This window comes from Leptonychotes weddellii, chromosome 4 (assembly GCF_054177405.1).
Source record: "Leptonychotes weddellii isolate Sample4059 chromosome 4, ASM5417740v2, whole genome shotgun sequence".
Lineage (NCBI taxonomy): Eukaryota > Metazoa > Chordata > Mammalia > Carnivora > Phocidae > Leptonychotes > Leptonychotes weddellii.
Window position 1 is genome coordinate 52,388,948 of NC_138372.1, and position 12,056 is coordinate 52,401,003.

The 12,056-nt window shown below is 40.8% G+C and overlaps 1 protein-coding gene across 4 annotated transcripts in view; it reads left to right on the forward strand.

The window, feature by feature from the left end:
* LRRC7 (leucine rich repeat containing 7) overlaps positions 1–12,056 on the forward strand; it is a 508,503-nt gene that overhangs the window by 3,070 nt on the left and 493,377 nt on the right. The window contains exon 1 of one of the 4 annotated variants that reach the window (XM_031041667.2): positions 7,202–7,941. The exons of 2 other annotated variants lie outside the window; for them this stretch is intronic. In XM_031041667.2, the coding sequence (XP_030897527.1) occupies positions 7,940–7,941 (2 nt within the window). In that variant the 5' untranslated portion in view covers positions 7,202–7,939. Of the gene's footprint in view, positions 1–7,201; positions 7,942–9,923; positions 10,075–12,056 lie in introns of those variants that run through there. One more of the 4 variants, XM_031041663.2, reaches the window with a different exon arrangement.

The window sequence follows — 12,056 nt, forward strand, 5'->3', positions numbered from 1 at the left end:
GGGACTGAGCCTGGCATAGGCTTGGGGCTCCCTGCTCAGCGGGGAGCCTGCTTCTCCCTCTCTCTCTGCTGCTCCCCTGCCTGTTTTCTCACTCTCACTGTCAAATAAATTTAAAAAATGTTAAAAAAGAAAAAAAATCAGATAATAGGAAGCTATTCTTATTAACCAATAGTATCAAGTCTCTATCTTGAATTTTGATTAGATTCCACGCTAAATATCACCATTCTTTTTTTTTTAAGATTTTATTTATTTTTGAGAGAGAGAGAGTACAAGCAGGGGGGAGGGGCAGAGGGAGAAGCAGACTCCCCACTAAGCAGGGAGCCCAATATGGACTCCATCCCAGGGTCCTGGGATCATGACCTGAGCTGAAGGCAGACGCTTAACCGACTGAGCCACCCAGGCGCCCCAAATATCACCATTCTAAGCATACTATATTCCAGTATGATTTATATACCGAAAAGCATTTCTTTGGCCTTGAAGTAAGCAAAATAGTGAAACCTAATCAAAAAGTCCTGGGCTCCTGACTACATAAGATGTCTAAACCATTCCATGCTGCTTTTACTAAAATTATAATTTAATAAACTCATCAAATTGTTTGGCATCATCATTTGACTATTCTCTCAGGCAAATAGACTGACAAGATTGTGCAGACTGAAAAAGGGAAAAAACTTGTAAAACAAAAGTATCAAAGTTATCACAGCTTGGTATATCTTGCCATAATTAAATTAAGATTTAATTCCATTTATATTTACCTTCATCATTTCCATCTATATTTAAGGGTTATCTTAAACAAAAATGTACTCATAGTATTTTTCTGACTATGTCTATTCTTTCGTCATTGAATGGAAAGATATTCTTTCCTAGGAATTATTTTTCTGGACCAAAGCAAATTCATGATACTATAATTGAAGTCCAAGACTTGTGTTATATAAGAAAACAATTATAGATGGGCCAATATGACTCTGTAATATCAACCATAACAAGGCACTATTCTAGCAGTTATTTGAAAAAGTAAAACTTGGAAGACTTTAATGGTAGCTAATTTTTCAGTTATCCATCTGAAGTTAGGACAAAGAACAAAGCAGAAAAAAAGCAATAAATATTATTTTGCCCTAACTTCTAAGGAAAGATAATTGGTGTTTCTATACTGACTGATTTAGCATAGAAAAAAAATTAATATTAACAATGAATAGATTGTTAGATTAAAGGATTATGTTATCTAAGGGAAGTTGAGTATTGTATATGCTCTGGATTGTGTGTGCATGTAATCTTCTGAACTCTGGTTAATTATGCAGTTTGGATTCATACATTTGCAAATCACTGGAAGTTCTTCAGTAGTTTATAGTTGTATTAAAAAAAAAAACTTTGCAGGGAGCCTGGGTGGCTCAGAGTTGGCTAAGCATCTGCCCTGGGCTTAGGTCATGATCCCAGGGTCCTGGGATCCAGCCCCCCATAGGGTTCCCTGCTCAGCAGGGAGCCTGCTTCTCCCTCTTGCTCTGCTGCTCCCCCTGCTTGTACTCTCTCTCTCTGTGTCAAATAAATAAATAAATAAAATCTTCTAAAAAAAAAAAACTTTGCTAGAAAAAAAATCAATTTCCTACCTTTTTTTATAATTCTTATCTCTTCAAATTAATAATAATGTAGTATATTAAAATTTAAGAACATAGGATCTGCAATTTTAGAATCAGAAAGACCTTTAGGATACTTTAACAACACATATTAATGTTAGAATGAAAAATGTATTTTAAATTTTGTATATAGATATGAACCTACTTAGAGATAGCAAAGATCTTCTCAGGAAATTTTACACTATAATGTGTTAGTGAACTCATATGCATTGCTTTTTAAAAAAGATATTTCATTCCTGTTAGCTGGTCTTTTTACTCATATTTTATCTAAGATAACCTTCCTGTTAGAGTACTGGCATGATAAATTTAGTCTGAACTGCTTGTGAGAGAGAATTGCCAATTTGATGTAGCACTAGACAGAGCAAGGTCTTGTGCTTTCACAATCTGTTTTCAAGAGATCTGTGGTGTGAAAAAAATTAAAGAAGCTATCATGGATCTATACCATGTTTACAAATCAATAGCCCAAAAAGAGGGGATAAAGAAAAAGACATTTTGAAGAAGAGCAAGATGAAATGCCATGTTCTTCCTATATATCAGTATTGAAGCAATTTAGAACAGTTTTCAGTTGAGACAGTATAGCAAGACAGATGGAACCAAATGCACAGGCCAAAAATTGACCAATGAGCTGGTATATGATAGAGGAGGCATCAGTTTATTATGAGGAAAAAAATGGAAACAAACAAAAATTTATCCCTTACCTCACACCATATGCAGAATTTCAGAATCTTTGACGTCTGAAAGGTAAAAAATTAAAGTTATAAAGCTTTTAGAATACAATACAGGAAAATATATTTTTAATGTTGGGATAGCAAAGGTTTTTTTTAAAACTAAATGCAACGCACATATCATAAAGGAAAGTACTGATAAAGTTGATTGTATTAAATTAAAACTTCTTTTCATAAAAACACCATATTAGGGGCGCCTGAGTGGCTCAGTCATTAAGTGTCTGCCTTCAGCTCAGGTCGTGATCCCAGGGTTCTGGGATCGAGCCCCACATTGGGCTCCCTGCTCAGCGGGAAGCCTGCTTCTCCCTCTCCCACTCCCTCTGCTTGTGTTCCCTCTCTCGCTGTGTCTCTCTGTCAAATAAATAAATAAAATCTTTAAAAAAAAAAAATAACACCATATTAACAGTGAAAACTAAAGAGAAAAATAACTGACAAAGGATTAGAATACAAGACACACACACCAAGAAAACCCAAATTGAAAAATGAGTGAAATATATAAACCAAGAAATTCATATTGGAAATATGGATATTTAATGAACCTATGAAAAGATAATCTCATAAGTAACCAGGAAATTATGGATTTAAACCATAATGAAATACCATTACATATTCCTAAGACTGGACAACATAAAAATGTCTGATAATGCCAAGAACTGCCAGGATGTGGTTCAAGGGAAACTCTCATAAATTATAATAGAAATGTAAACTGAAAAGAATTTAATATTGAATATATCCTACAACCCAAGAAATCTACTCCCAGGTGATATATCAACTAGAAAAACTCTTATACATAAAGAGATATAAACAAACATGTTCACAACAGCATTATTATAAAAGCAAAACTTGTCATCAGGATGTGAATATGATAAATTCATACAATCAATTATCATGCAGCAGTAAAAATTAGTGAACTAGAATGACACACACGAAGATCAATTATTCTTAGATACATAATGTATTTTTAAAAATCAAAAGCAAGTTGCAAAAGAATACATATTGCTTTATATCATTTGTGTAAGGGTTAAATTTCCAAAGCAATGCAAAAATACTGTTGGCAGTAAAAGTACATGAAATTAATTAATTAAATTAACAATATGTTAATTAATTAATGCAAAATTTAGGAATGAGGTTACCTCTGTGGGATGAGGGGAGCAGAAATAGAGGAGTGGGAGAGGAAACATTAGTCTTTCCCTTCTTAAGGTGTGTGGTGAGTACATCAGAGTTCATTGTATTTTGTGTATCTTAAATATGCAGATTAAGGTTTAAAAATAAAAAAAATATTATCCAGATAAATTAAAAACCACAATAAAGAAGCACTCTCTTTAGCTAGAACAGGTTGTTAATCTGAGAAATTAGTTTCACAGTAAAGGCCATCTAACAAATTAATTTGAGAAAGAATCTTAATGATTCCTACTTCCTATTCAGAGCTTTTCCCCAGCTTTTCAAAGGCTCACCACAGCAATGCAGCACTCCCGTAGGGAGTACCCCACTCATAAAGAGCCTGTCCTACCAAACTCTACCAGCTCTGAGCTTTTCAAATCTGTATTTCCATACATCAAATTTTAACAACGTTTTTCTATTTTCTCAAGGACCAGTATCTAACCAAGATATTAACAGTTGGTAAAGCTAAAAGTGCTGTGCTTTCCATAAGTAGTTTTACTTTAATCAGGAATTGCCAGAGAGGAAATATTTTAAGACAGAGTGACATTTCAGGCCTCCAAAGAGAAATATTAGGAAGATAGTTGGCACCTGATTGTTTAATATCACCACATGTCTTTTATTTTCAAGTAATTTAGTCTTGGGAATAGATTATCATTTCAAAAATTGTAGTAGTGCCGGTCAAAGGGAGTGATGAACAATTTACAAAATTTTATAGCGGGTAATGTCTAGCCATTCATAGATGTAATCTGAAGAGCTAATCTGTTAAAACTTCCTTGATCTAACATTTGAAGTTGTTGCTATTTTTGGTGTTAGACCTCTGCTTGAATGACAGCCTGAGGATATTCATTCCTCTTTCTCCAATTTTCAGACAGTCATCTGCATTTCCAGAGGTTTGATGACAGGGCAACTTGGAGTTTAAAGACAGCATCTGCATTTACATATCAATAGTTCCATATTTCTATGAAAGCATTGAAATCTCTTCAGTATGCCTCATTGTTTAAATAGTGAAGGTAGCCACATTTTGTACAAGATTCATAAATCTTAGAAAAAAAATTGGGGCCATTGTATCCAAAGCCTATTCTACAGAAAATACTCATCTTCCTTCTTTTCCTTTTTTTTAATGCTGAAATCATGTTTATTAAAAACCATAGGCACTACATCACATCTGTACATATTTTAAATCTTTTATCCATTTGGGTTTTTATGGCCTGAAATCAAGGTTCTAGGATAAAATAAAGGGAAAAGGAGGACATATAGTTTGAAATATGTTATAAGGACATCATCAATTTTTAATTTGGAGTTGCAAAAAATATCTCTCCCCATTAGAAAGGAACAAGGTTATTGTGAGTTAGGAAAACAGTTCCATTTAACACCTGGAAGGTAACTTCATTGGTAGGTATGTTGCCTGTTTGTAAGGATCTGCAGTTACTTACAATCAATTATGATTTTAAGTAGAAGACTTTTTGTCAAATGTTTTGGTATGAGGAAATGAATCCTGGAGTTAAAATAAGAAATTCTGAGTTCAAATACAAGGCAGCTGGGTACCTTTCTGTGTTGAGCCTTTGTGTCCTTCCTATAAGTGTAGATAACATTATCCACCAGGTAGTTTTAGAAAAGTGAAAGTTCTGTGTAAACTATATCTAAAAGAACTGGAAGTTTATAAGAGATTGCTACAATTGTATAATTGTTGTGTGAGGTTAGTTTTTTATATTTTCAATCAGTACCTAAAATTTTCATCTCACTGTATCCAGCTGAGACACTGAGATGTGGTAATGTGTTTGCAAGGACAAAACTATGGGTGAAAAAAAATAGAGCTCCACAGAGGTCAATTCAAAAATCTATCACTTTAACAATTTTTTTTTAATCTCCTTGCCATTTCAGAACAGTTCTTTTCTGTGGTGTTTTATAATACATTGTAAAAGTGATCTGACTTTTTAAAAATATATTCTCCCTTCCACATGCAAATAATATGAAATACTGGGAAGTTGTCCTTAAAAGTCAGCTGTGTAAGACTGATGAATCACAGACCTTTACCTCTGTAACAAATAATACATTATATTATATGTTAAAAAAAAAAAAAGAAGAAGAAGATAGTAGGAAGGGAAAAATGAAGGGGGGGAATCGGAAGGGGAGATGAACCATGAGAGACTATGGACTCTGAGAAACAAACTGAGGATTCTAGAGGGGAGAGGGGTGGGGGGATGGGTTAGCCCTGTGATGGGTATTAAAGAGGGCAAGTATTGAATGGAGCACTGGGTGTTATCCGCAAACAATGAATCATGGAACACTACATCAAAAACTAATGATGTAATGTATGGTGATTAACATAACATAATAAAATTAAATTTAAAAAGCCCACCTTCATGACCCAGGTAAATGTGGGAAATAATCCTCATTCTTGGTGCTCTGCAGATTAGATCTGCAATCTGCAAAGTCTCTTCCTAGATAATCCCTAGGAGCCAGAAAGGTTTTTGACCTTGAAGATTTTAGTATTGCAAATCTAAGAATATAAGCAAGTGCATTTTCTTTTTACCAAACTGTGAGCTTACATCCATCCCAGAGTGGCAATTGAATGCCATGCGGTCTGACTGTATTAGGAAAGGGAGATTCTTTCTCTTCCGTATGGAGGAAACAAACAAACAAACAAACAAATCCTATAGCCTGTATTTCACAAAAGAACGATTCCAGCATAATAAATCCAGTTTCAAAGAAAGAATTCATCCGACGGGTGTAGAGAATAAAAGAGAAGTCTAAATGTAGTACTAGCTTCATCAATATGTTTCTTAACATATTGCTGCTTATAAGAGTTTAAAGAGAAGTGTGTGAGAATAAAGTGTCTTTGTGTGCCTTTATGTAAAGGAGCATACGATTGTGTGTGATCGAGAGTGTGTGTTCACGGCAGGAGGAGTGGCGGTGAAACCATGAAGGGTAGTTGGGAAACCCCTTCTCTTTTTGCGCACTCTCAGGCTAGCAACCCCGGCCCCAGAAGGCGAAGGGAATGTCAAAGCAGGCACAAAGGTCGCTGCCTTGACTGATACGAAGTGACCCACCCGCAAGCAGAGACTTTTCTCCTTGGCAGCCAACAACCTGCAGCAGGAAAGGCGGGCGGGGGAGGAAACCCCGAGGAGGCGCTCCTGGCCGCCTCTTTGCTGAGATAGCAGGAGCAGCCGCCTGCGGAGCCACGAGCGCCGCGTCGCTGAGCTGGTGCGGGTGCAGGGGCGCTCAGGGAGGCGCAGAGGCCCGGAGCCGCTACAGCCGCGGAGTCGCCCGCGCTGCAGGACGCCGCGCCGCGCCACTCCAGCGCCACGGGCCGGTCCGGCAGCAGCAGGAGCTGGTGGCGGAGCGCTGCCAGGCAAGGTGCCTCGAGCACCTGCCTCGAGCACCGCGGGCGACGAAAGGAACCCAGAGAGCTCGGCCTTTTGTCCCGTTCTCTAAAAGCAGCTTGTGACCAAGCCCGGAGAAGGCGAGCGTTTCAGTTCTCCGCCGGACTGGGATTTTTCTCCTCACAATTTGGGGGAGCCCGAGTAGAGGTCAGAGGGGCAGGCGAGGATCTCAAAAAGGGGCCGAGGGCTGTGAAAGTGGGCACCCCCTCTTATCACTGGAAAATCTCCTTGACATTTTTCACACTTTGAAGCAGCTGCAGCTGGTGTCGTCGGAAAAGGGGGTGGGAGAAAAGAGAGGGGGCGGGGAGAGCGGGGAGACACAGCCAAGAGCCACGAGCAGCTCCTCCTCGCCTGCCAAGCCTGGCACCTGTGCGCCAAGCCACTGCGCCGAGGAGGACCCCACTCCGGGCGAACCCCGGGCTTGAAACCACGGACACCCAGCCCCCGGGCAGCGGGTTCTCGCCGAAGGGACCTGGCAGCCGCCTACACAGACCGCCGCCGTCGCCTGCAGACCCGGGAGCGCTTGGCTCCTCAGAGCCGCGGCGGCGCCGGGTCCCCGGGGATTCTCGCCCAGCAGCAGGCAGGGTGTGTTAGAGTTGGGTGCACGATTCGCCTTTTCTGCTCGTCTCTTCTCCGCCCGGGATTTATTGTCTGTGGAGCCTTCTGGGGGTGGGGAGGGAGCTGCGCCGCCGCGGCCGCCGCCGCTGCTGCTGCGGTCGCTAGCGCGGCGCGCAGGGCAGGCGGAGGCAGGGGAGTGAATGCGCTCCAGCCTTCGCGGGCAGCGCTTTGGGCTTCCCCTCGGCCGCTTCCCGCCGGAACCTCTGCAGCGGTCCACCTGAAGGGCACCGGCATCATGGTCTAACGCGGCACCTGCCTGGAATTCCCTTTCTCCTCGTCTTCTTCCTCCTACTCCACCCCTCCTCTCTTCCTGCGAGGACCCTCGTGCCCACTCCACTGCGGACCCCCGAACACTTTAAGGAATAAGCGTTGGCAGCTGCACGATTCACTCTCTCCGAAACCTCATGGGCAGTTTCTCCCGGCGATGTGAGTAGCACACTCTTGTTTCGTGGCCAGTGTGTGTGTGGGGGGGGGGGAGACTGCGGGGCCCTCGCCGTTTGTGGCCTCGGTGACAGTGAGCGCCCGAGGTGTGGGACACAAGCGCCCGCGGGGGGGCGGGGGTGGGAGGACACGAGCCTTCAGCGCTCTCAGGGGAGCTGCTCGCGAGGTGGCCCGCGGAGGCGGCGGGGATGTGGTAGGTTGCGGGGCATCTGGAAATGGGTGCTAGCTAGCTGTGTGGGTGCATGAGAGCACCGAGTGGTCTGGGCTGGCGGGAGACCCTAAAGGGTTACATACTGCGAAAAGGAAAGGTAAAGAGCGAAGTGTTGGGCGCTGGTGCTGGGACCGTTGGTCTAGCTGAGGTAGTCTTAGCTCCTCTTTATTATCTTGGGTATCTTCAGTAAGCTTTTTCTCAGAGGTGTCTGGAGGATGAAGCGCCCATTTGATCATGTCTCTCTCTCTCTCTCACACATACACACACACACACACACACACTTGTGGCAGGTCGCATTTGTGCCTTTATCTTGGAAGGTGTAGTATTACTGTTTGATATCCGTTTGTTTGGAGAATGCAATTAGAAAACCTTTATACCTTTAGGATTGAAGGGAAAGGGTGGGGTTTGAGGGGATGGAGGGGAAGAGGAGTATGACAGATTGGAGGACAGAAAGAAGTGGGGGAGCAATGGAGTGAAAGCTTTTCCAGAGAGTCAGGGAGAACGATACCTCTCTCCCCCTAAGCTAGACAACTCCTGCCCACACATCTCCTTTGTGTTGCAAGGCGAAGCTGGTGAACCCGCACTATTCCCAGTCTCAGAGCTGGGCCCCCTTCAGCATCTTGCATCCTCCTCTTAGAGTCATTAAGGATGCAGGACTAGTTTCGGATCCAACGTTGAAAGAGGGAGGGAAGCACATTAACATTACGGTAATCATGGCATCCTGGCTCACGGACAATTAGATTGGTTCCCGAAGGTCTCTAGTCTTACTGTTTGCAGAGTCAAGAATGCGGGTGAGGGGATAGGGGTTGAACAAAATGCCTTTAAAAATAGTGTGACTTCATAACGGCGATGGCTGCAAAACTGCTTCATTATACTACTTCTTGGCCATCAGGGCTGAATAAAGGACCCGCCTCCGCCCTCTCCCTCACTGTCTCCTCCCCACCAAGTCACAAAGCGAGCGGGCTGGGCGAGAGGGCGCTGCGCCAGGCGGAAAAGGGAAGGGGTCACTTTCACAACTCCCGGGAATCGGCTTCAGAATGAAACCATCTGCGACTCCCACGTTCCTTTCGAAGTTCTCCTTCAAAAGGGATTAGAAATGATGCGGGGGGTGGGGGAGGGTCAGTGAGACCGAAAGGTCCTCCACCTGCTCTTTTTGATTACTTTCCCACCACACTTTCAACACATTGAATTCACCTGCAGTGGTAACTGGGTCAGCACGTAAATATGTGTACCTGTATAAGATGAAATGTGGCTGTCTTGATAGATGAAAAACAATTCGTATGTGATCATATTTTAACCTTGGCAAAATTTCTAAGCACAATAGAGATTTTTATAGCGTGGGCGAGAAGAGTGCATTCCAGCGAAAGCAGGACACGTGATCTCTCCGACGGGAGAGATACAGTATTAGGAACTCGATTTTCTTTGTTCCAAGCTGAGCCTATGAGATGCTCAGCATCCGGTTGCTTAAGTCCTCCAATTAGAGGGAAAAATAAAGTTGACCAGGGGCGAGAAGAGAAGGTAGAAAAGCACAGGTAGATAGATACCTGTGAACGGCTTGAACCTTCTCCTCCGCCGCCCACTTCTCAGTTTTTACCGCCCACTTCCCGCCCCACCCCTCGCCCCAGCTAATTCCCTATTTAAAAGTGAGGCATTCCTTCCGGGAGACGTGGCAGAAAAGTTCTTCAGCCCCTGCACACGTGGGTTCTCCAGCGCCTCAGAACCTGCTGCTATTCGCAACAGATTCTGCCACCTCCCCAGTCCGTGTCACGCCTCCATCCAGGCGTCGTTGAGCTGACTTCACCGACTCCAAGAGAACCACCCCAAGATCTTTTTGCACAAGACAGTAGAGGAGGGTCAAATCCCTGTTTCCTGAAAATCATTAATCGCACCGGGGCAAGAATGAGAAAGTAAGGATGTTGGAATGCTTTTATTTTCCCTTAAAAATAAGAGTCCTAGGGCTAAAGTATATTGAAATGGGTGGTTAGCAATATTTGCATTTGGACTCCCCGGGAGGTATCTTAAGGCCTGTGGAATATCCGCGAGGTGTGATTATTTATTAATTTAATGGAAGTAGAGCTTGTTCTAGACCCACCATTTAAATAGATTTACCCGACCTGGAGATTTCTTATTTCATTTTTCACTCCGTGTTTTATAAGCCATCTTAATGGGATGAAGTTTTGAAAATGTGGGCTATTTCTGTACTATACTGCATTGCATCATATAATATGTGGTGGTAGGGAAAGCAGAGTCAATTTCCATGACATATTATGAAGTGAGAGTTCTTTATACATTTTTTTTTTATATACTTCACTGCCCAAGAAAAGATGTGTACTTACCATGGCAACCCTTCCATTCTCCATCACGTGTGCCTGCACATATGCAGCTTCAGAATTAGAAACAACTTCTTAAAGAAATAAACCTGGTCCAGTTACAGTAGCCATGTTTTATTCAGAATTTTAGCTCTGCTTTAGGCTGGCATTAAAATTTTCTTAATTAAAATCTTATTCTACTTTCCTTTGTAGGTTTTTAGTTTTTCTGCTTCCTCTATAAAATACAGAATATAGCTTAAAGTTTTTGTGTGTCTGTATTTTTGTTTGCTTTGGATTTTTTAAAAAATGTGAAGATACATGTGAATATCACTATGAATTTTTATCATTTATGAAAATCATTAAATAACTATCTTACCCACATGGTGTTAATTCCCAGGGATGTTTCTTAGGTCTCTCTTATTTGTAGTTCATAGTGCATAGTAATATTGATATAAAAACTTGGTCTCTTTAATCATGACTTAAAATGTCCACCCTTTAAAACAGTTGAAAATTCGAAGATAAGTTACATTTTAACTTGATTAATTGATAAATTTATAATTGATATATCAAAATTATACCAATTTATACTATAATTTTATCTTCAGATGACTGTGGCCTTAACATAAGGATGGATCACACATTCTATGATATTATAACTTCATTCCATATCCAAATTAACAGTACACAAAGAGTAACCAACTATTGATGAATTACCAACTGAATTATTTCTGGTTTCTTCTTACATTTTCTTCTTTCACATAATTTATTTCATAATTTTCAGAAAATTCTTCATTTAAAAAATATATGCTATTCATTGAATATAACAATTGTAGCAACCACACCATCAATAAAAGACATTATTTGGAGCATTTGTTCTCTCCAGTAACAAAACTGCTTTGTAGAGTACTATCCATATTCTTTTTTGGGCCAGTCTAGTCAGTCATGTGAATTTGCAATATGACTCCGGGAAGACCATTAATTCACATCTGTGACACAGGACAGACTTTTGTTTGTGCCAAGCCAAATGGCCATTAAGTAGCTCATATTTCCAAGGAAATGACTTGGAGATGACTCTAGGATCTTCTGAGAACCCTGAAGTATTTTTTTTTTTCATGTTCTATCTCTTAAATCTAGGGGCCACATCACTATTCAGTGGAGATTTTTTTAATACCTCAGGATTTAAAAAAATGGAATTTTAATATTAAAATGACAATTTGACCATATATATAGCAATTAAATTCTATTCTGAGGAAACACAAAAGCAGACAGGAGATGCATAGATGGTAGATTTTGCATATTTGTTAAAATACTGAATTGTGAATTGTCAAGGAAAACTCAAAATTAGAAGTGGCACTGTAAATCAACAATGTTTGGAAGATGATGATCCCAAATCAATAATATTTTCCTTTATGAAGTTTTTAACCATGTTTGGTTAACCAGGTTTGAATCATTATAAGTAGTCATGTTTTATAGAAAATACTCTAGTGAATTATTCTGAAATAGTGAAAGAGGAGTAAGAAAATCTTAGAAAACTAATTTTCTTACTTCTAGAGTTAACATCTGATCTTGGTAATACAATT